This window comes from Gopherus evgoodei, chromosome 7, assembly GCF_007399415.2.
Source record: "Gopherus evgoodei ecotype Sinaloan lineage chromosome 7, rGopEvg1_v1.p, whole genome shotgun sequence".
NCBI classification, from domain to species: domain Eukaryota; kingdom Metazoa; phylum Chordata; order Testudines; family Testudinidae; genus Gopherus; species Gopherus evgoodei.
The window spans coordinates 110,270,299-110,297,921 of record NC_044328.1 but is presented as its reverse complement, the minus strand read 5'-3'; the positions used below and the strand labels follow the sequence as shown (position 1 = coordinate 110,297,921).

Genomic DNA, 27,623 nt, shown 5'->3' with positions numbered 1-27,623 from the left:
TTTGTTCTTGATATGAGTAATCTTTTGTTGATGCACAGGTATATGCTATTGGCTTTAAAACTAACGCTGAACAGCTTTTCATCTGCAATGCTTGGCCTTTCCTCTTGAATCTTGTACGTTCCATAGTCAGCGTGGCGCCTGTACTGAAACTCCTGTTCCTGGCAGGGTGTTCCTTTTGTTTGCATAGGCTTGGGGTTTGTGACAAACATCTGTCTGGAACCTAGCTTTGTCTTGCTGTAACTGAAGATGTCATCCACCTGTGTAATGAACGTGATTTCCTAAGATTCCAGGGATCTTACTACTGACTTCAATTCTGTGAAGAATCCTGTTGTTAACAACTGGCCTAGGGGCAAAATGGGGGAGAGAGTTGAGTTTATTTTTCTAGGTAAACACTCATTTAAAGTATCAGAGGGGGAGCCCTGTTAGTCTGGATCTGTAAAAAGCAACAAAGAGTCCTGTGGCACCTTAAAGACGAACAGATGTATTGGAGCATGAGCTTTCGTGGGTGAATGCGTCTGACCAAGTGGGTATTCACTCACGAAAGCTTATGCTCCAATATATCTGTTAGTTTTTAAGGTGCCATAGGACTCTGTTACTCATTTAAAGCAGTGCCAAAATAGTTGTTGACTCACACCACAGGCTCCAGTGAAACAAACCACTCTCCTGGGGGACAAGGGTTAGCAAGAGAAAATGGGAGATTTTTGTTTAATTCATTGAAAAATTGTATAGAATTCTAAGAACCTCAACCTAAAATGTTCTCTGGTCAGGTTGGTACAATGTCTTTGCATCTCATTGGTGCTGTCCTTTTTAATTTCCAGTCTTGTCTGGGTCTTAAGTAAAGTAATAGAGAGCTTCTTCCTTCTCTTGATCAATCAGGCCTTGATCCTCATCTTCTTTCTCTTTGATTGGCGCAGGCTCAGAGCGGAACATCAGCTTTCTGCCGGTCTGCAGCGAAACAAAATGCAGGCACAGCAATGGTGGTGACAGAAGAATAGGTTGGGTGCAAATGCTGGTCACTATCAATGTTTATATTGCAAGCTTATGCTACTCTTTTTAGGAAATGTAACTGTCCCTCTAGTGTTAAGTCTGTAGATAGAAGCTCCCATAAACCCTTTTAGAAAAACTAGAGTGTGTCCCCCAATTCTTTCAGTAAGACAGCTCCTGGTGGCTCAAGGCAGTCTGTATATGCCATTGCAGATTATCTAGTGGCTAGGTTTGTACAAAGGCACTGCACTGCAGCCTTCATATTCAAAATATCTAGTCCAACTGAAATAGCTATCCCATCATGGCGATGCCATACTTCAAATGGTAAAAGAAATAGGTAGTGAGACATGTAGAGAATCTGTTCTCCACTGGTTGGAGCAAGTGGCTTGGACTCAGACTGCCTGTGTTTTGTTCCCCACTCTGCCACTGATTTCCTGTTTGACCTTAGGCAAGTCACATTGGCACTCTGTAACAATCTACTCATCTGTAACATGGATACAATCGCTTGGTGTGCAGCTGCATTGAGAAGTGTATGGCTAGATTCTTCATCGGTAGCAAGCAGACATAACTTAAACAGAGGCTAGTGAAAGCTGTGGCTACTTACTGCTTGTGAAGAGGAGGGGTAAGATTCTGTCCTATGCTTCTACAGTGCAGTACAGAACTCAGCCCAGGAGGAGAAGTGGGGCTAAGGTGTCTTTAGGCCACAGTGGTGTCCCCCAGTCCTGGGCTACTCCAGGGATTAGAGTGGCTCCAGGTGTAACTAAGTCCTGGAGGCCTACTTAAGATATGGCAGCCTCCCAGGGCTGCCCAGAATCCAGTGTTGCATACTGCAGCAGTGCAACCACATCCCTTCCAGTGCTTCTGAGGGGCCCTCGCAAGGGAGCCTGTGGCTGTCTCTTGTAGTTCTTGTACTGGGGCTCCCAGATGGATACAGGGATACTAGGGTCCCTTTACACTACTCTGGCCCACTTAGCCATTGTGAGGGGTTTCAGCAGGGGTGTGGAGCTCACTCCAGATCTTTAATGTCTAAGTGCACTGAGATTTTCCATTGAACGGTGCAGCACAAGTGTCAAGTATTACCAGGAATTGCTAAGGTTACCTTTTCTTTATATCCGCTTGCGCCCTTGCCAGTGCCCGTTGCAACCTCTCCTCCTGCAACTGCCTCTGTTGTCTCACTTTTTCGTCCCTCATCCTTTCAGAACAATTGAGCAAAATAGGAGTTAAAATGATGGACTCTGCCAAGCAGGATATTTTTTTGACCCTGATTTTCAGTAAGGAAGGATAAATCCACAAGAGGTGAATGTTTTGTGATACAGCACCTGCTCCATTTAGTTCTTCTCAAGGGAATTGTAAAGTGCAATTGATTTCTCCCCCAACACCCTCCCCTTTACTCTAAAAAAACCTATTTCACTTCTGAGTGGAGACATAGCAGCAGTGAACTGAACAGAGGAGATTGTACTTCTATTTTCTGGATCTGTCACTGGACTTTCTGTGCATGTCACCTTCAGCAAGTTACTTACGCTCTGTAAAATAGGGCTAATGGCGTTTGTGGGTAACGATACTTACCTGGGACGTTGTGTCCCTCGCACCAGTGCAAAGTGAGTATAAAATGCTATCAGATCAGCCTGGGAGGGGGTTGTGCCTGTTTTTGCCCTGGTGTAAATGACTACACAAAGTGGCAGGGCAATGGCGAATCTGATCCACTGTGTTTTTTTATGCACGAAAAGCATGGAGGGTAAGTGGTAATACAAAAATAATCTGCAATGACAAACTGTCCTGGCTGATTGAAGTGCAGAGGTTTCCTCTCTTGTATAGCCACTACAACTGAGACGCCAGTGTGTGCTCAAAACACTGCTCTAATTTTAAACTCTTTCATTTAGGGTAACTTCATTTCCTGGCATTTTCCTTTTCTGCAGTGGTGTGTGGTTTTTTGTTTGGGGGTGGTGTGTGTGTGTGTGCACGCGCATGTGCTTTTGTTCTAAATAGCACTCACAAAGTGGCATAATGACCTTTTTTAGAATTCTGAGGAAGGAGATGGGGTGGGGAGGAGTCATGTTTTTGTTACAGAACTCTTTCTGCCACTTCAAGTTTCCTCCTGCAGATCTGACCCAGACAGTGATCACACAGTCTGATCACTGGCTCACTTCTTGGGATGTAAACTATCATCTGTATTCAGCTTCTCAAGTCATCAATGAAAGTACATCTAATCTTAGAGCACAGATGTAGTGGGAGCAGTATGGTATTTTCTGCTAATGGGGGTTAGCATTTTGGGGCTTTGCAGAGGCAAAAATTTTAATTTAAAACATGCCAGTGTTGTCAAATTTCCAAATACTGTACTGGAGAATAAACTCGGGTTTCCACACATGCCCTGCTATCTTTTAGCATACTATCTTAGCAAGAATGATCAATATGAAAAAACAGATTTAACTACAGCAAGGAGTTTTTTTCTGCCTGATCAGTTTCTTATGAGAATTATGGGTATTAATTAGGTATTGATAACCTGGGCTTTTTAATATACCTGCCATTTCTTCCTGATGCACTGACATATGCAAGCAGTTCCACTGGCTTCTTTTTTTATCTTTTGGGGTTTGAGAAACGTTAAAAATTGAAATGGCGGAGTGATCTCCCCGAAACGGGTCGCACCACAGCCAGAGCAGAACTTCCTCTTACCTCATCCTCCGTTCTTTTTCTTTGGCTTTCTCTGCCTGCTCTATCTTTGCTTGAGGGACTCTCTCCAGACACTCCAATAAGTCATCGAGTTGGTGTTCTATGACTGTTAGCATCTGCAGGGTTCCCAGGTTGGCCTCATTTTCTCCAATGCAACGTCCGATAGACCCTCCGTCACCCTTTTTGTTCAGGCTCACCAACATTTTGTCCTGGAGACAAGGCAAGTGGGCAGTCCTCAGCTGTCGTAAACTGTCACAGCTCCTGAGGACCTGCCCAGTGTCATCTGCTTAAACCCAGTCAAAAAGTTGAAATTAACATTTCAATTCCCTCCACAGAACTCAATGTCTCATCTCACATTTTGATACTTTCAGCATCTAGCTCCATTACGTGTAGGGTTTTGTATAGGGAAAGGAAGGATGCTAAAACCGCACTGTGACATTCTGTACCTTGGGGGAGCATCCTGTAACTTCCATATTCATCAGTTATATATAATTGTGATCTTACCTCACATGGCATGCTTTACGTGCATCGGGTGAAGGTTATGATCTGCTGAAAGTCTGTTCTATCTATCTATAATTAAGGCATATGAAGTTATGAGATTGTGTTGTCTGGTTGTCACTAAAATATGCTGTGGGTTTGGGAATCGCCCATATACTATCTCTCCAGAGGCACTGACATGGGTGGTAACCAGTGCCTGGGTGGATGTCAAAAACCCCCTCAACAGCCATGGTCCAGCAGGGGAGCTACAATTCAATGACTCACCTGCATAAGGCCACACCAGGGGAACTGTTCAGCCTTGCCTGGGGATTCAGCAATGCCCTGCAGCCATGCCAGAATGCAGGGTATAAAACAGAATGCAGTGGCCACATGCTGGGCTTTCTCCTGCCCCCATTTATGCTGCAATCAACAAGGACGCACTGAAGACTCCAACAGAGGAGACTGGTCCAGGTTTAAGGAACAAACCTATATATTAAGGACTGCAGTATCCAGTGGGGTGAGGAAAAACAGTCCCAGGCTGCACCCCAGGAATCCTGTCACTTTTACCACTGAAGTCTGAAGTCCTCTGTTTGGTCACAGGCTAAAGTCATCATGAGAAGAAGCACGACATGCTACTGTTAGACATCTCCCTGCCAGTCTCTCGCTTGCTTAGGGTCTTGCTCTATGCACATACCTGCACATCTGCTTTGTACTCGCCAAAGGAAAAGACTCGTGCCTTCAATTCCAGGTCTGCGGCTGTCTCCTCTTCTTTGATTATGGAGGCTTTGAGTGTGGCTGCAAGCTGCTTCAGCTGCTTTATCTCACGGTCCCTAATCCAGGAGAAAAGGATCTTTCTTAGATACTGATTTCTTCCAGCATTTTTGCAAACAGTGGCTATAACTCCTCCAAACATCAAGTGGAGCCTGAACTTTGTGACATCACTTTCCTCAATAAGGAGACTGGCTAATAAATGCATTCAGTTGAAATTTCTTTCCAAGAGCTAGAGAGGACTCCAGGTCTCTGCCATAGTATTTTCTGTGAATTGGGGGTGGGAGTTAATTAAATGGTGAAAAGTTTGAATATGTCAAAATAGAAAGATTCCTACTTAAAAACCAAAATGCTAATATACATCTAAACCATTGGATTATTATTAGTAATGTTTAGCGCAGTAGTATCTAAGGGCCAGCAGAGAGGGGTGCCCTATTGCACTTGGCACCGAATAAACACAGAGTAGTAGAGAGTCCCTGCCCTGAAGAGCTTACAATCTAAATATGCAAGACAGACATGTGCAGAGGAATAAAATCCCTGTGTGGTTTCCTGTAAGTTAAAGACTTTACACTTTGATTGCCTGTTGGCTTCCACTAGAGAGGATTCTTGTTGGAATTATCACAGATGCTGTAGTTTATTCCTGGGTGGAAGTTCTCTATGCAATGCTGTACAGAAGCTTTTGTGCTTTAAATAGTAGCAACACATGGTGAATGATCAGGAGTGAAATAAGGCTTACTTGCTCACCTTTCCTTTCAGGAGCCTAGCACACCAATTTCCTAGCCCCTTGTGAATTGGGGACCAAATGACCAACTCAGACCTCCTCAGTGGCAGCACACAGACAGACCAATGCCCCAGTAACACCCCCCTCCAATCCCGTGGTTAGAAGGCAATGCGGTGAATCCAGTTCATCTGATTAACCAACTGTAGGAGAGACTCTTCCATCCTGTACTGCATGGCTGATACATCACTTTACCATGGTCAATGCTATGATCTGTGGCAGGGGAGCCCCCACACATTCTAATGCTAGAATGTATGCAGCCTCTTTCAGACACTTACATTTTACTTCGCGTAGTGGTGAGAGTATGCTGGAGCTCATCCAAGGTTTCCTCAGTCTCCTGGGAATTCTGGATTAGGGACAGGTTCTGCTCTTCCAGCTCAGTGAAAATGTGCAGCAGTTGCTGAGGATCAGTAAAATATAACTCCGGCTCCTGAGATGGGAAATACAGAATATGAATGTGCATCCATCTCGCCTGGTAACTCTAATTTACCAGTTTATTATTATTTGAGTGCTGAAGTTCGGCCTACACTTCCTAATGTTACTATATAGTTATTACATAGCTTGTTACACACACAGAGCAAGATGTGTCATCTGTCCTAAAGAACTTACATTCTAAATGAACAAAAGCAAGACATGGGTCCATTACTCAGGAGAGAGAGAGGGTGTGCAGATTATTCATGGTGGGAAGATGGGAGAAAGAGTCCCTCGGCGTGTTGAATTTTATAGAGGGCTTTGAAGGAGAGCGATCTGTTGGAAGTGCATAAGGGAAGTGTTCCAGCAATAAGGTTCAGCATAGTAGAAGGAAGGCACAAAGCTGGGAATGAGACCAGATGATGGAAGGAGGAATTAAGGACTGGGTAGAGCACGGGTGGAGATATATCAGCAGGAGCAGGGTTAATCCGAGGAGGGGGGTGAATTTGAAGCTAAAAGGGACACAGTGCCAAAGATGGGATTTGAGGAATGGGGGGACAAAGTTGTCACTGCATAGGAGGATTGCTTTAGCAGCAGTGTTGGGCTGAAAAAGGCATGCATTTGTGGACCTGGCTCCTGGCTGTTTTGTTCATATTGCATGGGTTGGGTTGTACTTCCTAATGTCTGTGAGCAGCATTGGTCTAGGATTGTGTGAACAGCCAGGCAGCTTACAGACACCGCCCCCCCCCCCGCCCCAAGCCATCAACGCCTTTGGTCAGTCAGCAAGACTTCTTACTGCCTTTCTACATGGTTCACTTTCTAGTCACCCCCTCACCCTAGGAGTTTACATGTCTCCTCCATAGCCCCAACTAGGCCCTGGTTCATCAGGCTGATGGGGAATTAAGGGGGCTGTGGGCATGACAGAGCTGGTGTTACAAAGAGGGCATGCCCGTGACAAGACTGGGTCTCCTAGCATCTATATGCAGTTTGATTCTGATATCTGAAATCTCCTCATGGCTCCTCTCCGTAATAGGGCAGCCTGTTCTTTTAAGGCAGGACCTGGCCCAGCCTGCCCAGTTCCAGGGCTCCTCCCCTTTTAAGGTCCAGGAGTCATAATTCCCCACCTGGATCATGTGACTGGGAGGGGTTCCGTAAGTGCAGGCTGAAAGTAGGACCTGCTATACATGAAGCAGCCTTCAGCCTGGGCTTGTCTCCATCCATGGTTGCTCTGGTTTAACAGGTGTGTTTTGTTTTGTGTTTTGTTTTAAACAAGTTTTATTAAACCAGTGCCACAGGTTCTGTGGACACTTACTGTGATTTAGTGTAGTTGACTGGGAACAGATTTATGTTGAAATAAGCCACTCTGAAACCAGAGTAAGTGTCCATGCAAGGAGTAACTAAACCGATACAAATGTGTGTATATAACCCCCTCAGTGGGAGAGTGACCAAGCTGAGGCAAGACTTGAGCTGGGGGTCCTTCACAGAGGACCAAAGCAGTGGGTTGGAGAGACCTGGGAAGAGCAGCAGTTTGGCAGAAGAAGGAAGGGGCCTAGGAAGAGCGAAGCAGGGTTGAGGGCAGATGCTGGTATAAGGTCCCAGGGATGGAACCCAGTCTAGTGGAAGGGTCTGGGCTCCCCCATTGTGCCAGCTGGAGGTGATGTGGAAACTGCTGCAAACAGAGGAAGGAAGCTGTGGCCCAGAGGAGAACCGCAAATAAGGTAAAAAGTGTGCAGAGCACTAGGGAAGGCTGTGACCCAGTATGGAGACTGGGTGAAAGATTCTGGATCTCTTCATTTTGTCTGGTCTTTGTTTAACCAACAAAGGAAGGACTTTTTGCTTTGGCTGGAAGATCCACCTACTTAAATCACCAAAATGTCAAAGCACTCAAGTGCCTGAAGAGATGGGGAAATGAGGTATCAAGCTCAGGTGAATCTGAGGTTTGCATAGTTTGATATTGGACCAGGTAAGAAGCCACTATGTCCCAGTAAGAACCCATTATATTCCTCTCTCAACATTCCTGTCTTCACCTCCCTGCTAATTATTGCTCCTAATGTCTGGAGGGATGAAGGTTAGGAAAATAAAAGATTAAAGACAGCTACTACCAATAAGCTGCTTGAAACCAGCCATAATTGGTCCTAGACGATGAGAGGTCATGACTGAAGCTGAGGAACACTGAGCATATCTACAATGCAGGGTTCCTTACACCAGTGATAGCTGAAGTTGGAACAGACTCTGCTCTTGGCTCCTAAAACCTCTTGGGACCATATGCCCTGGGCAGCTTGCTGCCCTCAAATGAAAAGAAAACCTCATATGATTTTCTCCTTGGAGACAGAACTGTGTGTGGGGCAGGGGGAGAGTGACAATCGCACATGACAAATGCCAGTCACATCACTGCGGCGAGGAGGGCAGTGTGAGAACCTAAACAGAAGTAGCTGAATTTTAGATCCATTTTAGGATGAAACCGGGCATGTTGTCAGCAACAAGGTAAGTAAAGGGTAGCTGCAGCCACTAACAAACCTGCTGGGGCAAAACACTAAGGGGTTGATGGGATTTGGTATCCTAAGTCTAAACAGGCAGCTGTTAATGGTGCACATTTGGTCTGCTGCTGGCTCCCCAGATACTTTCCACACGGCATTTCATTTTATTTTTACAGAGGGAGGGAAACATCACACACATCTCATTCAATCAGCTGAGGTTCGTCTGGGCTCTGTGCAACCCTACTGCGGTGTAACATCCTTTAAGCAAATGTAGTGATGTGCTCTCTGTACAGACGTTCTGCTTGCAACAAGTCTGGCAGCGAATATCATAGTTGGCATCAAAACATAAGTTTGAAAGTACCTCTTCGTTCAGCAACCGTCAACATTGTTAGTACTTAAATTGCACGCCGACGCTGTGTTCTAAGTTAGAATGAATGGGTGATGGGACAGATTTTTTTAAAAGGTGGAGGCTTTGCATACATAGACACAAGTATGCAATTGCACACCTGCCGTGGTGGGGCAGTTACTACAACTGCGGGCACAAATGGCCATTTAGATGGCTGAACAGTCATTTGTGCAATATTCAGTTCCCACATGTAACTGCAGCTATTGCAACTTTGAAAATGTTGGCTTTAAATGGACATCTGTCAAGAGCAGGCTTCTGTTTTTGAATCCTTGCCTATTTTAGTGATGGGGATTAGGACAAGGTAAGATTTGAAAAATCTAATATTCACCATTTATGCTACGAATTTACTTTTCTGCATTTTACTCTGCTCTGTCATTGGTCAGTTTGATTTTTGTCTCCCATGAGCTAGTCTCTATGCTGTTTTTGTTTGGGTTTGCGGCATTGTAAATGGCATGGGGAACAGATGTTGAAATTTAAGAACAACCACCACCTCTATTTACAGTTATTAAAAATGTCTCTTTACAAAAGTTCAATTTTGGACTAAAAAAATCACTTTATAATAACAAAAATCTTAAACACATAGTATGACTGGTGGCAAACTGAGTTGATCCTGGATCTGCTAAAGGCAAAGGAAATAAATTATTCCCTTGGTTCAGATATTTCTATTACACTCATCACTAAGATATCCTAAAAGAAAATAAGCATGCAGTGTTGTAATAATTAGATACAGGAACTCCACAGTTCATCAACTAATGGTTGGAAGGCATGGGAAATCAGCAAAACAAGCCACAGATGAAATGAGAAGACAGGTATAATATCTGAGTAGTTCAACACAAGGCTACTGACCTCATCCTCGTCCTCATTGTCAGAGAAGGTTGTACTCGCCTTCTCCTCCATTGCTAGGGCGGCAATGCTCCTGAAAAGGTATTTCCAGTGACAGGCACTTACAGAAATGATTGCTTAAGCCATGTTAAAGGAGATCTTGGTAGCTAGTAGCCAGACTCCTAGTGCACTTGCTAAGTTAATAACAGCTGCAAACCACCTCTGGTTGTAGCAGTAAATAGCGGGCAATTTATATTTCTTTTGCACGTTACCTATCTGATTTTAAATATTAATATTTGCAGGGCTGGGTTCTTTCTAGGCTGTTGTTTGTTTTATAACCTAGGAACCCAAGACATGTACCAGGCCCCATTACACTAGCTGTTGTACAAACAGAACAAAAAGATGGTCCCTGTCCCCGAAGGACTGCCATTCTCAGCCTTTCTGGGTTTCGTTGCAGAGCCATTTCCACTGGTATTGCAACAGACAGTCTTAAACCAAAACCACTGATTCTGAACACCCCCGACCTTTAGGGGAGTCTGAGACCCAGCTGTGGATGTGTATTCAGCAGCTGAGCCCTGCTCTCTATAATGGGTTGAATCAAGGGCTTGATCCAGTGGCCTGTGGAGCCGCAGAATGCATGATTTGGAGTGGTTCTGCATGTGTGCTCCATACAGGCTGGTTGCAGCAGTGCTCCTAGGCAGAGCGGTTTCCACACTGCTGGAGCCATCTGCAGAGTGTACATCCCTGTTCCCTATACCCTGCACACAGGAGAGAAAGTGGGCAAGTTGAAGGCATGGCAGAGTAACATATTCCTAAGCAGGACCTCCAGGGCCATTAATGCACAGTGCAGCGGTATATTTCACTGCTCCAGTGAGGAATCAGTCCCAAGTGCATAATGAAGAGCAACAGGGTGAGAGACATTGGACTGATGCCAGCAGCAGATTCTGCTCATCAGCCTTTGCTGCTGCTGCTCCTGCTCCATGCACTCTCTTCCATGTCCTCTTCATGCCACGACAGGGCAGCTCCAAAACTCCCTCTGGGGAATTTTACAAATGGATCCAGATCCCAACTCTGGGGATCGGGTCTGTTGCTAAAGGTAATATTCTAAAGTCCCACTTCTGCAGCCACTATGTGCTGAATAGCAGAGTCACGCAAGTCGTCCCATTTGATTTCAGGGGGAGAACTCATGTAAGTGCTGCTCATTGTAGGGGTACCAAAATTGGGTGACCAGAATACTCTTCAACTGGAGGAAAAGGAAGCTGCCCTCAAAACAATAATTTCACCAGAAAACTACTATTAGTGAGGTTCTCTTCCCTTAGGCAGACCGGCAAATAATCTCCAGTTACCGACGCAAACAGGTAGTAAACACTTTGCTGCCCCAGGCAACTGCCTCCTTTGCCTGTGTGGTGAAGCTGGCCTTGCCTATACTCCCTCATCCTCTTCCCTGCCTCTCTGCTTCTAAGTCGCTGTGGTTACAGGGAACCCATGGCCACACCTGGTACAGGGAGCATTATTCCACCTGCCTCCCAGCATACATTGATTACATCTTTAATTAGTCATGATTATAATGAACATGACAAGTAGATACAGTGGAGCCCTCTTACAATGAAGTCAGACCTAGTGAAACTCCATTCCCAGGGAGAACGGATGCCAATGGGTGCACTGGTTCAATGTTCCACAGTATGCAATGGCAATTTGGCGGGGAGCAACACCTCCCAGAAGGAAGTTTTATTGTGGGACAAATGCCTTTTGTCCTAGAATACCACTGAGTGAGGCCTGAGGAAACAAACACTTTAGCCAAGTGCTCAGCTGGTGTACGTTGGTGCACGTCTATGGAGATCAACGGGACTATGCTAGTTTACAGCAACTGAGAATCTGGCCCTCTGAGCATTTTGACTTGTTCTAATAAGAGAGCCAAATGCATTAACCGGATGCTTTTCCTAAAAAAACAGAAGGTAAATAATACTCACGCATACCTGTAGCTACTGTCATCTGACTGACAGCTCTCCTATATTTACATCCATCGCCTTCACCGGGTGTCTCATACTTACTGTCGTCTTGTCTGCTGGGATTTCAAGTTTTGCTTTGAGGGGCTTTTGCCTGGCCTGAGGGATTCCCTTCTCTGTGTAATTTGGCTTGGGGCCCTCAAATCAGGCCCTCCTGAAGAGAAATCAACACTCTGACGTCCTGTATAGCCAAGATAAGGCAACTTGCCACATCTGGTTCGGGGTGTTGAATCCTGGCCTGAACACAAGAGGAACATATCCTTAGAAGGGGAGGCTGCACACAGTGAGGAATGGCCAGAAACTCTTCTTGGGAGAACTTACCCTTGGGTGTGATGGGAGAGACGGAGATTTTTTCTTCTTTCACTTCAGAGGACATTTTCATTGCCTTTGTCTTCATCTGCTTTTTTTCATACTCTTCCCACCACTCTTTTGGAGAGAGCTGGTAGAGGAAGTTCTTGTACTTCTTGTACTCCTTCAAAGTGTCTTCAAACCTGGATATCTCACTACAACAGAGGAGCAAACAGGTTGCACTAGGTTTAATAGCACAGTTAAAAGCATCATTCTGAAGAACTTCTGTCCTGAAATGCAGCTCTATTTTGACAGCAACTATTTCAGTATGGCACTGTCTCGCTCCACAGACCCACTCCCTGTGTGCATTCAAAGTCTGAGCCGCAGACTCAAGGCCAACAAGTTTTTAACTGCTGTTAGACCTGCACAGCTAAGAGGGCATGAGCTAGCATCCACATATTTCTTCTTGTGCATCCTTAACAGAATGGTTCACTCTGTTCTAATCCATTATCCCTGCACAGGAGGTCAGAGTACATTGATAAAGGAGGGGGAACTCTCAACACACCAAGGAGAAGAGGGAGCTGTGGAGAAGCCCTGCCTCTTGAAGCTAATGAGAAGAGAGGAGCTCTCCTCTGCTTTTAGTAGAAGAGAAGGTCTTCATTCCTCCAGTCCCATCTCACCCCTACTTCAATCTCTGCTCCTATGAGAGTCCAGTGAAGGCACCTGTAATACACAGGTGTCCTCAAGGGCCTAATTTGGCCTGTAGCATCTTTAGTTGTAGTGGAGATGATGGATGAGATCGAAAGAACCCAGTCTGACTCTGAGAACCCCGCCAGGTTTGCAGGACTGGCTGTTGGCAAGTTGAGCAGATATCATTCAAAAACCAGAGACAAGGCACGGAACCCTGCAATGCCTTTTCTACAGAGCAGAAGTACACTTTAATGGCTTGCAGAAATCATGAGGAGACTATTTGAAATCTGATAGCCAAAAAAAAGAAAAAAAAGTTAGGCTGGCACAGCACATGGTTAGGGAGACAGCCTGTGTCACTTCTTCCATTGAATCAGTTCTGAAGTCACCACTCAAATTAGGCACCTGTAAAGGCTCCCTGAGGAAACTGTGGGACACAATCTAGAGCTGTCAGCTGAGAATCAATGCCAGCCCCTACAATATAGGGCTCATAGGAGGAGAACATCTTTCACTTAGGAAAGATTTCCTGTTAAGGCTCCCAGGACGGGGATTATAAACAAGATCAGGACTGGCTTAGTGGCCCATTAAGAGTGTTGCCACATGAGAGATCAGAAGATCCAGTTCACATTCTGCGTTGCCAGGGTGGTTGGGCTGGGAATGCCAAGGTAGCAAGCTTAGTCTTGAAGGTTTAGGGGAAGGGAACCTTTCTGGCTGAAAGATGGAGTAGTGTATTAATTAGCGGCATCCAGTCATCCTTTGCTGGGCGTAAGATCTCTGAGGATGGAGAGAGTAATGAGTGGAGTGAGAAATTAGGTGTTTGGAGGACTCTCTAATCTCTCCCTCAATGAGGAAAACCATAGCTTCATGCACATTAGAGATAGAGAAACTTATTGGATCATCTTCCCTGTACCAAGGTCAGGCTTGTTCCCTGCAACGTATATTCCATGAAAATACCATAATAATATCTTTGAAACCTCAGATTTAAGTAAGTCAATACTAGAGATGGGGACAGACCAAAACCTAGATATGGTCAGACCCAATCTTTTGGAAGTTTTAGATCCATTTCAAATGCCGTTGCTCATACTCTGCCTAGCTATACCCTCCTCTAGCTATTATACCAAAGCTCTCTAGTTTCACAGACAGTGCAAGACGTTCATCTACTATCCATAAGAACATAAGAGCCACCTATTCCAAGATGATGCAACAAGTAAGGTAAATGGGAGAGCAGATTTTCCTTCTGTCTTTGGAGATGAAGGCTATGTTTTCTGAATATGAATGTACACAAAATTTGTACTGTATATACAGTTACATGCATGTTGTGTAATGGCATGTCAATGGCCAGTTCAGCAAATGCCTGATCATTTAACAACACCCAATTTACATACATAATTGAAGTAATTGGGCATGCACATTAGTCATGATATTGTGCACATTTTGCAGTGTGCATTCACACTAGGTCTGTTTTAAAAAAAAAACATAAATAAGCTCCAAGAGTCTCCTGGGAGTTCCCGTCAACTATGTAGGGCTTTGTGCAACAGTCTAACCTTGGGAATGGTCAAACAATGCCCTCCATAGAAGAACCTGCAAAAAAACCAAAATATCAGGTTGTGGCAGATATAATATGGGGAAATCCCTTTTATATTCCTGACTTGGCCACGTTCTGCTCTCAGTGATGCTGAGGTAAACCTGAAGTAGTGCTATTGAAATAGCATCATGATAATTGAGCAACTGCCATGCAAACATCTTGACACTCCAGTGAAGTCAAAAGAGTCACTTCAGATTTAAACCAGCATGAGTGAGCACAGTCCCAGCATTTTAAAGTAAAGCCAGTGCCCCCAGAGACAATCCCAAGTCTTCTCTAAAACCCTGTCCGTGTTATCAGAGGGCGCTATCGAAGTTTAATAAAAAAGCTAGTAACTTGATGACCAAGCTTTAGTGCTGTCATTTGAGAAGCCCAACCTTTCCTATCTGTGTCATACTCCAAGGCTTGAGGGTGAAATTCAACAGTGTCATAAACTGGTACATCAGTATGGATTGCACCCACTTACACCAGGACTGAATTTGGCTCAGTTTTGATAATTCTCCCTGAGATTATCGGAGGAACCTGACTAAGTATATGGCTGAGGTAACCTGCCACTCATACAAGAACATTTAAGGCTCCTAAAGTTTTTTTTATTTTTAGCATGAGGAGGCTGGCGCAATCAGCTCAATGTTATCGGATTGCATTACAATGTGACAACATTGCAACATGAAGTTGCATTGTTCCATTACACAGCTACTGTCTCATGACAGTTTGGCTTCAGATGACACTGACAGCACAAACTTTTAAAGGCAGCAGCCTAGGGGATGCAGCTCCATAAGGTCTGTTAAAGGTTCAAGCTATTCAATGCCACTGTTCGCTGGGTGATCGTTACCTTTGAATGCTCATCATTTGTGCAGTAAGCTCTCGGATCTCGATTATTTTCTCTATCTTTGCTTTGGTTTCTTTTTCAGCACTAGGGAAGAATGCATAAAAATAAGATTGCAAACGTGCATAGAACTGGAGTTGTAGTGAAGTGGTGGTGAAGTGTCTAGAACAGAGGAAACAGATAGAGCAGACGGAAATCTTTATTATATCTGAAAATGTACTCTGCTGACTCTCTGCTGTGACACTGCTTTTGTGATACGCCTGGTCTACTGGACAGACATCAAACTCATTTTACCCAGCTCACTGGAAGTATGAACAAACCAAGTCATCTTTGAGCCAAGACCAAAGCCGGGGTTGGGAGTGAGGGGGGATGAGTGAATGGGGTTAAAGAATTCCAGGTCAAAAGGAATGTTCAAGTTTGCTATGAAGAGAGATGGTAGAAAACCCCATCTCCTCCCCCATTTCCCATTGTAATTTCAAACTTTAAAAAGAAAAAATTCTACTCAGACACTATTTCCTAACGTCTGAAACAAGGGGACTAGAACCAAGTGTTCCACCCAGACTTCGAGTTACCAGTGACACTGTGGTAGATCCATGTAAGAAATTATTATATTGCAATACTGGACTCAGAAAACGGAGGATAACAGTAGTTCTTGAGACATGGAGGCACAGGCTAGCAACAAGGGCACATATCCAGGGATCCTGGCATGCTTGTATTCTTCTTGCTAGCCAGTGTTAAAGGCCCATGCTGCCAGATCTATACTACCATTGTTACTTGTGCTAGGTGGATTAAAGCTACCATGGCTAGGCCTCCCTGTGCTACAATCACGCCTTCACTTACAGATTCCCTTAGAGGTCCCCGAGGGCAGGACCTTTGCCTGGGGATTAGACTATAGTGGCACTGTTCCACTACAACCCTTATCAATGGGCAGGATGGTCGCCCCATTGACTAAAGCAGGAGGTGCTGCTGGCTGGAGGGGGGCACACTCAGCAGCTGTTTGAGGAATTTCCCCTCAGCCCTACTCCAGGTGTCCACCCCTATGCAAGGCAGCAGTGGAAACAACCTTCACAGGGTGGTGAATCCCCCCTTGGACTCAAACTTGGCTTTAGCCAATGGTGTTGCTTGACTGGGCCGTGAGCCTGCATGCTAATCAATTTTAGAACTCTGCAAAGGGAAGTCTGGATTCAGAGGGTCTGTGTGTAACCTCTAGCATGGGTACTCAAACAGATGTTCCCGGAGACAGGGGCATAAACCTGCAGCCTTGCCACGTGCAGAACGTCCAATGATGCTCCTGGGAACACTGTGTGTGTGGCAGGGACCATGGCAGTGGAGCCCCCTCATTTCCATGCCAAAGAGTCTACATGTTGCCCCCACCACTTGCGTTACGTTTTCAGCGCCTGAGCAGAGTTTTTATCGTTCTCCTTCAGGAACTCGTCAAACATGGCGGCGTCCTTCTCCAGGTACTGTTCAGCCTTTTCCAGTTTTGCTTCCTCTTCTGCTGCTAAGTTTTCCAGCTTCTGAATTTCATCTCTCTTTATTGCCACAGCGTACTGAAATCAACCCAAAAGGGCAACACGATGACTCATGCTATCTCCTCACTCCGCTTGGTTTCCTTAGAATTCTGGTTTAGCCTGGTTCTTTTCTGGCTGCTGCAACCATTGTTACATCAGCCACAAACATACACATGGCTTCACATGGCAGCGGTGCCTTCTCCCTGAGGATCTCAAAGCACTTTGACCCCCATGTGCTGATGGGTGGGCTGAGGCAGGGAGAGACTTAATGATTCACAGAGCAAGTCAGGGATGAAGCTAAAAATAGAACCCAGGAGTCCTATAACCCCCGTCCCTGCTCTAACCACTAGATAATACCACTGATTTCAACTGAGTTTTGTTGGCATAAGATAGGAGTTGTATTTGTGAATCAGGTCTAATCTGTCCACACACTTACACAGTCATCATCACCGTAGTGTCCAAGCACATCACAATCATTAATGAATTTATCCTCATAACAGCCTTGTGCAGGAAGGAAGTATTATCCTCATTTTACAGATGAGGAACTGAGGCAAAGGTAGATTAAGCGATTTATGTAAGATCACCTAGTAAATCTGTGATAGAGCCAGATATCCTGAGCCCCTCTCCAGTGCCTTAACTGCAGTACCAACACATTCAGCGAATGAGGACTGATTAGCACTTCCCTGCTCTAACCACTAGCCACGCTGCATATAAAACAACACACAAGGAAGGAGCTCAAAATAGTTTTTACATGAATCACATTCGTAAACCAAAGCCAAATACCTGCAGCAGAAACATCTGTCGCTTCTTGTCTATGTATTCATGGAGCGTCTCTTTTTCCACTTGCTGGTCTGAAAGCATGAGACAAAGTCGTGCAAGCTGGAGGGTGGAACAAGTAGTCAAGGCAAAACACAGTGACCAAACAAAAGGAGGCGTATATACAAAACCGCATTTAGTAGGGAGAACTCATTGGAATGGGCCTTGGCGTCTGCACTTGAGGCCTAAACGAGTGGGTACAGAATCGAGTCAGCTCGTGCTGGGTGTCTGTCTGCTGGAGGGGGAAAAAAAACAGGAAGTGGAATGGTAACAGAAAGTGAACTAACTTTGTTCCTGATTAGGAAAAGGAGAAAAAAATCAGGAGGCTTCTGGCACTTGGATGGAGTCACAGGGTTGAATCAGAATAATTTCTGAAGTTGGGAGAACTAGATAATGAATTGCTTTAAAGAGCAGAGCTCTGAACCTTTGTGGTTTTCGGTCTTTGTTAGTCAGGTTTGTGCCCATCACTGCAGTTAGTCTTAAGGCGAAAAAAATGGATTGCGAAGCACGCAAAAGCAAAGGAGAATTTTACTGGCAGAGGTAAAAGTTTGTGCATGTATTTTAGCAACAAGGAAGTACTAAGGATACTGACGTGGAATTCCTGGACTGGTTCTCCAATCTGTGACACTAGTTTCATACTGATTTTAATGGGGTTACACCTGCATGAAACTGGTATAACAGAGTGGAGTGTCAGGCCTCCATAAGGGCCAAATCTAAATCATTGCATTAATGGCAATACTCCTATTGACTTTCATGGGATCAAGATTTGGCCCTAAATGCAGACAAATATAACTTGCTGGATCATGGTGGAATGGAAGTATCTCCATGACCCACAGCATAAGCTAGAGCCTTGGGAGCCCCAGACCAAGCTCTGCCATGACTCGCACCTCACGCAACACCACTGATGACAACTTTTTGCATGGGGTGTAAGATAAGGCAGAATCTGGTCCACTGTGTTGTAATATTTCTGCGTGTGCCAGATATAAGCCTTTATGTACATACATATGGGAGAGATCAGAGATGCATGGATATTGGCAAGGTATGATAGACGACTGTGGTGCCTGCATGCTAGAGGAACTCAACTACAAGCTGCTTCTGAAGAGAACAAGAATACCTGCAACTCTCAACCCTTCTTTGTTACAGTCCCTCGAGGAGCCTGATGGGATGTTAAGTCTAGCAGGTTCTTTACCTTTGGTGACTGCTATCTTCCAAGAGATACTTTCTTGGAGAGCTTTCAGTCTTTGTGCTTCTGCTGCCAGTTCTTTGTCCTCTGCTTCCTCCTCCTTCTGGAGCTCCTTCTTGAACCCCGACTGCTTGGCATTCATCATAGTGGAATAGGTCATCTTCTCGTGGACTTTCAGGGTCTTCTTTCGCTCACGTTCCTAGGGGGAGACTTCAGTTATGTAGACAAGTTCTCCTAGTCAAGTACTTTTGTCCAGTACAGTCTTCAAATGATTCAAGAGATTACTTCACAATCTAACTGATCTCCCCATTAGGAAGCTTTTCTGATATTTAAATTTGCTCAATTTCATCCTATTACTCTTCGTGACACTGCCTTGGAGCCACCCAAACAATTCATCTCATTCCTTCAAGCTTACACCCAGCCGTGTGCTACTGTTGCTAAATCTCCTCCCCTGCTAGATTTTAAATGTATTCATAGATTCATAGATTCTAGGACTGGAAGGGACCTTGGGAGGGCATCTCCATATCAAGGCGCTACAGAAATAAGTAATTTCAGGAGCCTCCCACAGGAATGGTAAATCCACCATTCTACAGAAGGAAAGAAACAGAAGAGCAACAAAAATAATCTTCAAATACCTGCCCCAATTCTCAGCTGCTGTTAATCAACCTGGCTCCATTGTCTTCAATGGCGCTACTCTGATTTACACCAGCTCAGAATCTGGCCTGTAATATTCTTTCATACAAGAGTTTTGTTAAGGCTGCCATCCTCTTTCAAATGCACTGCAAACCTCTTTGCTTTTGCCTTAGTTGTTATACATACCGCCTTAGCCCGCTCTCTTTCCTTGTCTCTCAGTAAGAAGATATCAATATCTGAAGGGATTTTAAATGGGTTTTTCCTCAGCTGAAACTCATCATCATCTATGCACACAGCAAGAAACAGAATTCAATTAGCAGAGCCTCAGTGTGGGCAGAGGTAAAAGGGACAATTTCAAAATATAAAATTCATGGGCTATGTTTTGATTTGAGTTACCTCAGCACTATCCAACATATTTTAAAGGGACACAGTCAATGTATAACCTGGCCTTTTGCTACTGGAGACAGGCATTTTAAGAGTAAACTGTTCACGATGGGCCAAAGACTGTGTTTTGTCCTGAGATTTTACTGTCCTTACTGATCGTTTTCAACAGATGTTTTGCCTTGAGTAAGGGCCTCAGGATTTGGCCATATTAAAGGAATTTCACTCTATCAGAAATCACTATTGATGGGCCCTACTGGGTATAGTTTTGGGAATTGGCACATTTGCAACCGTTGATCTTCTGGGGAGGCTGTGTTGACAGCAGGGCCGGCTCTAGGCACCAGCGCTCCAAGCATGTGCTTGGGCGGCACTTTCTAAGGGGCAGTACTCGGGGAGTTGGGGTGGCGGTGCGCTTGGGGGAGGAGGCGGAGGTGAGCTGGGGGGGAGTGGTTCCTCTACCCCCCCCGGTTACTTCCTGCGGCCCTCCCCGCCGCAGCTCACCTCCGCTCTACCTGCTCTCCTGAGGCAAGCCTGGGAGGGAAGGGTAGGAGGGGAAATGCGGCGCGCCTGGGGTAGGAGGCGGGGCCAGGGATTTGGAGAAGGGGTTGGAATGGGGCGGGGAAGGGGCAGAGTTGGGGTGGGGCTTGGGGGACTCAGGAAATGTTTTTTGCTTGGGGCAACAAAAAACTTGGAGCCGGCCCTGGTTGACAGAGCAGAGATTTTACTATTCACCCACACCCACCTCGCTCTCTCATCCAGATCCATTGGGCCAATTCCTGAAGGCCTTACTCAATGTTTTCCTCAGCTAAAGCTCCCCTTGAAGCCATTAGAACCTGCCAGACTAAAGGTTGTACAGCAATCTGAATAAGCGCCTGTAGATTTGGCCCATGGTTAACAATTAAGAGCTGAAAAGAATATCAGGACCTTACCTGAAAGTGGAGACTTTGTTTCCACTGTAGAGTTGGTAAAGGGAATCCCAGAGGTTGGCACTGTTTGCTGAGGTAATGTCCTAGCCTCTGGTTCAATACAAATCAATACGCAGCCATCAATAAATTAATAGTAGTAAGCAACACTGGTAAGAAAGCAGGGAAATACTTGAATCCATAGACTTAATCCCCAACTCTTGGTATTTCCCTGCTTTCACAGACATCAGAAAGGAGGCTTTTGCTGCCTTTTAATTTCTCATTGAAAGATGCAGCAGTAAAGCTTCTTCCTATCTTCTGCAGGATGCTTGGGTTGAGCATGTTTTTCAAACATTGACAGTAGGGCTTTTCCAAAGGGAAATTAACACAATACCCTGTTGTCAAATCAAGGCCACTTTCTGATCAGAGAGGGGACTTTGTAATGTGAATGAAGATTGATTACAGCGCTCAACCGTTAACTCCTTTTGCTACATTTTAATGAAATTATAACCCAGGCCTTCTGACGGAGGAACGGTACCATACCTGCCTGTCTTAAGGAACCAGTACATCCATAATCTAGGGTTCCTTTCTGTAATATAGTAATATGTGCAGTGCACATACAGGGCCTGAGCTGAACCCCTTTTAAGTCAATAGAAGCGTTTCGATGGACTTCTATGGGGTTTGGATAAGGCCCACAGGTGAAAATTTTGCCATCAGCAATACAAATCTAAATAACTCCATTGACAACAGTACAGTTATTTTGGATTTACATGAGTAGCTGAGAGCTGAACTTAGTATAAAATGTTTTAAATGCCCCATAGTGGTACTTCCAATTACATGACTACTTAGGATGGGAAATGCCTGTTGGACTATACCAGAATGCTTAATTGGAATTTGAACAGGTTGGTTTTGGTGTTGTGTTTCCTACATCCAAAGAGCAAAACACTCACTTGCAGTCTAGATTAGTTTTATTTTAGATTAAAGAATATAGCAAAGAGAGAACGAATATCAAGTCTCCATAAGAAAGGAAAAAGAGAGCATTTGTCACTCTGTAATATCCTCTATTTCAAACCTCTCACTGTCCCACTCCCAGCAGATGGTTGGGCAGACTTCTTACATTGAAAAGGTGGAGTAACATGAGTCCTTGATAGTGGGCAGTGAACTCCCTGGCCTCTAGAGCTAAAAGCTTGTGCCGCTATTGCCTTAACTAGCAAATTCCGCTCTTAGCCAACACCTGAAGAAAACTAAAACTTCTGTGTGATCCAGCCACAAGAGGGGGACAGAGAGCCACACTCAGTACACTACACGGTCTACACTACATGGTTAGGCTGGTTTGCTGCCTTGCGGTGACCTAGCTGTGGAAGTGTCTCCACTTAAAATAGGTCGACGCCGTCTCAATGTAGACACTGCGTTGCTTACATCAGCTGTTACTCGCTTTCAGGAGCTGTCTAACAATGCCCCACACTAACAATACACAAGCATTCCTGGTGAGAAACTGCACTGCTGACACAGGGAGCCAAGTGTGCATACCCCCAAGCGATTTAACAGCTGCACTGGTTGTATGCTGCTGTAAGTTAGGTCGACATAATTTTGTAGCGTAGACATGACTTTAACAATGTATACTACTTTTGGAAAAGGAGGGACAAAATAGAACATAGTGGTTTGTTAGTAATAAGCCTTAGAGTCTCTGTCTTCCCTTAAAGACAGGAAAATCCCCACACATGCCATACACCACACTTCTGAGTGCTCCAGCCAACACAGCATTTCATCATTAGATTTGTGCTTTGCAAGCAAAAAATTATGAACTAAAATTCTTACTGGAAATGGCTCCAGAGCTGGACGTTTCCTGGGACCCCGTCGAATGTGTATAGGACAGCACAGACATGCTGTACGAATTCTGTTCTGATGAATTCTAGGGAAAGGTTTAGATGGGCAGTTTGTTGAGTTTTATATTTTCTGCTATAGAACCTAGGGGGAAAGCATATTTATCACAACACACTTATCTATAATGTACAGAGAGAAGGACGACTGTAGTTTATTACCAAAATTAACCCACGATCAACAGACACAATGCCATGCCTCCCTCATTTGGAAGGTGACTCCTTATGACAAATTCAGATGGGAATCAGTTGCAGTGGTGTAATTCCACTCGAGTCAGTAGGATCACTCCAGATGTGCGCTGGCATAAAAGAGAGGAGAAAATGTTGACTGCCTTTTGCACTAGTTTTAAGGCTCTATTTTAAGCAGTTTCATTTGCATTGCCACCTATGCTTAGAACAACCTCCCACCTCCTGTACAAAAAGTGTTCTCCACCTCCCCTTTCCACGAAGCTTCCCACATCCCAGAACTGGCTTTCACTCTCCTTCTGCATCAGGTCCAAACCATGAGTGTCACTGGGTTAGCATCAGCTCAGAAAGAAGAAAGTTTCCTTAAAAATCACCCTTCCTGCAGTATCTGGGTTTTCTGAAGGGCTAACCCTGTTTATCTTGTGAGCCCTAAGCAGATCCCAACTTGGGTGGTGGCTGTGTAATCCAGCATCTGGTGCATGCTGTAAGAAATATCTTGGTCATGCATGGCAACTGGGCAAGCAAAGCAAACACCTACAGGTGCAAACCCCTCAATGCTCACTTGGATATTTACGATCCAGAGCTTTGCTACTACAGAATGCAAAGTGCCGTTTGCCCCGATGCTGAGCACTCTCAATTCCCATTGAAATGTATGAGAGTGGAGCGCACTCAGCACCTTGCAGGGCTATATATGTATGCAGTAATGATTTATCTGTGACATTCTTTGAGATAAAGGTGCTTCATAATATAGTGTTACACTGAGAAAAACTGATGAGTGTATGGCTCATAAGCCTATTTGAGAGTGGGTGTGAACACACCCATCACTTGAGATAGTTGTAGGAAGCACTTCAGGGCCCACTCCTAAAAAAAGAGCTAACAGAATCTGCCCACAAACTAACAACACAATGGGAAGGGACCCACTGGGTACTGTGACCAGGTATGAGAGAGAGGGAAGGCAGAACACGGAGACAGATAGAAGGAGAAGCTGAAAGTGAAGTATCTGACCCTGGAAGAAACCTTGGGTCACGGGTGCAGGCTGAAAATAATGGTCTTGGTCCTGTGAGAAGAAGCTATTTCCCACTGTTGGATTCCCTCTGCATTCAGAGAGACAGGAGGACTTTGTAAATAAACAAAACTGCATCAAAGAAATGCCTATCACCAATTTCTGTTCCCAACTGGAACATCTCCAGGGCTACAAACTTCCACTAGCTCCTCAGGTCAAAAACGGCCAACAATAATCAGGGTCCTTCTTTAACCCCGTTCCTAAGGTGTGGATACCATTTTTTTCTTTTATAAATCTTATTATAGATTGTTTGCACAGCACTTTGGAAATAATGTATAATGTTACATAAGTAGTAATAGGATTCATTATTAAGATTCATAATGGAAAAATGGTATTAAAATCATTTGGTGTATCTTTCATGACTTTTGACATTTTAATAATTCCAGGGGCCAAAACCGCCACCCACTGGTATGAAAGTCAATTGATAAGGAATTACCATTTTTAGTTTACTGTTCAATTTATATGCTGCATTTCCCTAGCATTAAGGTGCAGTGCAGAAAAATGCTGAATGAAACATACACAATCAGTCTAAAAATAGAATTAATAAGATGAAATGTAGGTTAGTTTCCAAGCTCCCAGAGCACTAGATGGGCTCAAGTCTTGAGCCAGCAGCAAGTAATTTAGAAGCAGACGGGTTAGGTTTCCCTGGCTTCCAACAGAACACACATATGCAGACACACTCACCCACACACAGGAAAATCATCAGTGCATGGCATTTCCTAGCGAAACATATCAATGCCTCCAACTTTCTGTCTCAGGGAAAAGCTGTATTTGCTGTTAAGCAACGTAGGTGGGGAAAACGCAATAAAAATTGTACCTCCCTTCTTTGGCTTCTCACCCAAATGAGCACCCTACCCTTCTGATAGCAGCCTTGGTCAATTGCAGCCGGGCAGAGCCATGCACCTGGAAGAGTGGCACCGAACCTTGCAGACTTTGGTTAGCTCCGCGGCTTCTTTTGTTCTCCGCTCTTTTGTTGATGTTGTCAAGGAAGCCTTCTCTCCTGTTGCCCGGCAACCGTCTACGTCATAAAGGAAAGAAGGGCTGCGTCACTTCAGTGCGCTATTCCAGAATGATGGGGAGGGCGGGAGACAGACTAGCTAAGCGGTTGTACTTGCAGGAGTCTGGGTAGCGGTAGTTCTAGTCTTTGCAACGCAAGCAAATAAACCGGCGGGAGGGGCAGTTGAGTTGCAATTAAGGTATTGTGCATGACTAGGCAGTTAGAAGTAGCGCATAAATCGGCTACAAGTTTCAAGAAAAATGCATTGTAGCTGCTTTTGGAGATTTCTTGAGTGTGAAATTGCAGTTAGCTGCAATTGCGGGTCTCTTGCACATAAGCCAACCAAAGGACTGCATGTGATATGCAACTGTGTTTGGTAGGTGTTTGGCAGGATTCGTTGCAGGTTTCTTTCTACTGATTTTGCAGAGGTTCTTCTTCCCCTGGATAATAATAACCTAGGGACTATTTTCATAGGCAGATGAGGGATATTGCTAATCATGCATTTCTATGTCTTATTTTTAGTGGGAAGAATTTAACCGTATCTCTACAAATATACACAGGGACAGTGTATCTAAGAGGCTAGAGCAGGGCCTCCATCCAGGCATCTAAATCTGACTGCAATTTTCTGGCTGTGTGATTGTGAGCAAGTCACTTGACCTCTTTGGAGCTCAGATTCCACTTTCGCCAGCTGTAAAATATGGAGAGTTAAATTTAGTCACCTCAGAAGGGTGTTGTGTGGCTTACTAAACTAACAGTTGTAAAGGACTCATCAGCTGAAAGGTGCTGTAGTAGAGCAAAATATTATATCATACATTTATAAAGGTGTATTGGAAAAGTATGATTTTTGGGGGTGGGGGAAGGTATCAAACCCCCTTATTTTCTCTTTGTTATGCCCAAAGGGAAAAATATCTGTTCCAGATATATCAGTGTGCTTCTCTTGTGTTCTAGGGATTAGCAGTTGAGCTTTCTAAAACAGGAATTTCTCTGTTACAGTAGATTTCTAGATGGCTTTACCCACCTGAGTAAGTCATGCAACATAACAAATAACAGGATTTGTTTTTAAAAAAGAGCAAACTCCTATTTAATTGTCAATATGCATTATTTCCCATTGTGGATTACTAAGATATGGGACTCACTGAGCTGTATAGTCTCTCTCAATAATTCTTGCAAGAGGAGGATGTTGCTTATAAAAGAGGAAACTTCTCTTTACTCCAAACAAATACTTCAGCATTTGGCAAAAAAAGTACAGGATAAGCTTGTGTTTCTGTAAAGGAATCTTTTAGCTGAAAATTTCCCAGTTGCAGTAGGAGGTTTGAATCAGGAGAGAAATTGAAAAATCATTTTGCATATTTAAAAAAATCAAGGAACAAATTTTACTGCAAATGCAATTCTCTAAATCAGTAGTTCTCAAACTTGTTCCGCCGCTTGTGCAGGGAAAGCCCCTAGCAGGCCAGGCCGATTTGTTTAACTGCTGCATCCGCAGGTTCGGCCGATTGCGGTTCCAGGCCAATGGGAGCTGCTGGAAGTGGCGGCCAGTACGTCCCATTGGCCTGGAGCAGCGAACCACAGCCACTGCTGTAAATGTAAATAGCCTTTGGAAGTAAGGATTTATAATGGAACTGCAGATACAGAGCAGAAGTGGTATAAATAGACATCACTGAAGTGCATTAACATCGGAACCTAGGAGATTAGGACAGCTATAGCTCTAATATATGGAGTCATTTCTCATAGTGAATGATATAAACTATATAGCTATGTGTCCCTTCCATGCAACCTTGTTAAACGTTCATTACTTAATACTAGAACACACATGATTTAAAAACTGATCATTGCACTATCCGATGGAGAGAAAGTAGGCAGCTGTTCATGAAATATTTTTGGCTCATCACTCACTTCCTGTAAACTCTGCAGGTGTTTATGTTATGCTTTTCTTTGAGGGCACATAGATTCATAGATTTTTAAGGCCAGAAGGATACTAGGGTGGTCTACTGTGAGCAGCTATTAACTCTGTTAATGAATGGAATAAATTACATGTGCACATCATGGGGAAAACCTGCTTTATAAAGTGGTCCATGCTACTGACTGGTGGTGTAGCTTGTTAGTTACTTTCACATAGTTTCAAGGTTCCATAGTGTGACATCGAGGTACCATGTCTAGAATTTTGTTACATGTTTGACATAAGGGCCATCAGTACTGTTTCCTTGTTCTATGTTTCGTGAGAGCAGAAGCCCAGGTGTCAGTGAGGTAAGATTCACTTTTAGTAAGATGTCATTATTCATCTAATAGATGTGATAGGAGGAGACTTGTTACAGCACAAGGGTTCTGAAGGCATGGCAAGAACATGGGATTGGAATGGAATGATTTGGAGTTCTAGGTCTGTCTTTGTCGTCGGCTTGTTATGTGATCTTGGACAAGTCACTTGATTTCTCTGTGCCTCAGTCTCCTCACCTATAAAATGGGGGTAATTAATACTTACCATCATCACTGGGGTGATGTGAGAGTTAGTTAATTGATACTGGCAAAATGTTTTTAAATTGCTGGCTGAGAAATACTATAAGAGATGGGAGCCATATAAGTATCTTTGTAGACAGAAACATAAGACTGCACAGTAATATATATTTATACCAGGAAGCTGGCATGCATCAAGTACACTGTTCAGCTCAGTGTTCATCAGTCTCCACCATTCCGTTTAACTCTCTCAAGGGTCTCCATTATTTATTTATTTTACTTTAGATATTATAAAATAACTGAATGTGCACTAGACAACAGGAAAGGACTAAAATACAAGCCAAATGACAAGCAGAGAATGGCACAGAAATACTTCAAGGCAGTTGAGTATTTACTCTCTGATCCGTTCAGCTTTATATTCTCTGCTGGATTTGGTGCTGTACA

The 27,623-nt window shown here is 44.2% G+C and overlaps 1 protein-coding gene across 6 annotated transcripts; it reads right to left on the bottom strand.

The window, feature by feature from the left end:
• Positions 1 to 521: 521 nt before the first annotated feature.
• CFAP100 (cilia and flagella associated protein 100) lies at positions 522 to 24,715 on the bottom strand. 6 transcript variants are annotated; one of them, XM_030570362.1, is made up of 17 exons: positions 24,552 to 24,715; positions 22,648 to 22,784; positions 22,424 to 22,517; positions 20,633 to 20,719; positions 19,509 to 19,606; positions 18,696 to 18,888; positions 17,474 to 17,541; positions 16,566 to 16,729; positions 15,186 to 15,266; positions 12,118 to 12,299; positions 11,842 to 12,034; positions 9,815 to 9,884; positions 5,953 to 6,104; positions 4,823 to 4,958; positions 3,655 to 3,860; positions 2,085 to 2,176; positions 522 to 947 (listed from the first exon to the last, which is right to left on the bottom strand). In XM_030570362.1, the coding sequence occupies exons 3-17, from the start codon at positions 22,488 to 22,490 to the stop codon at positions 832 to 834; spliced, it is 1,905 nt and encodes a 634-aa protein (XP_030426222.1). In that variant the 5' UTR covers positions 22,491 to 22,517; positions 22,648 to 22,784; positions 24,552 to 24,715; the 3' UTR covers positions 522 to 831. The 6 variants fall into 6 exon arrangements, with proteins under 6 accessions (XP_030426222.1, XP_030426216.1, XP_030426217.1 ...); XM_030570356.1 differs by lacking the exon at positions 24,552 to 24,715 and adding an exon at positions 24,419 to 24,533 and having other exon boundaries at positions 19,509 to 19,607; positions 20,631 to 20,719; XM_030570357.1 differs by lacking the exon at positions 22,648 to 22,784 and having other exon boundaries at positions 19,509 to 19,607; positions 20,631 to 20,719; positions 22,424 to 22,573.
• Between the last annotated feature and the right edge of the window lie 2,908 nt (positions 24,716 to 27,623).

Excerpts from the sequence above, each read along its gene's own strand:
- CFAP100 (XM_030570357.1), bottom strand. The coding sequence starts at position 22,490 with ATGTCTGTGCTGTCCTATACACATTCGACGGGGTCCCAGGAAACGTCC. Across the intron at positions 12,035-12,117 it reads CTCTCCCATCACACCCAAGG|GCCAGGATTCAACACCCCGA; the intron begins GTAAGTTCTCCC and ends TCTTGTGTTCAG. Across the intron at positions 6,105-9,814 it reads ACAATGAGGACGAGGATGAG|GAGCCGGAGTTATATTTTAC; the intron begins GTCAGTAGCCTT and ends TTCCCATCTCAG.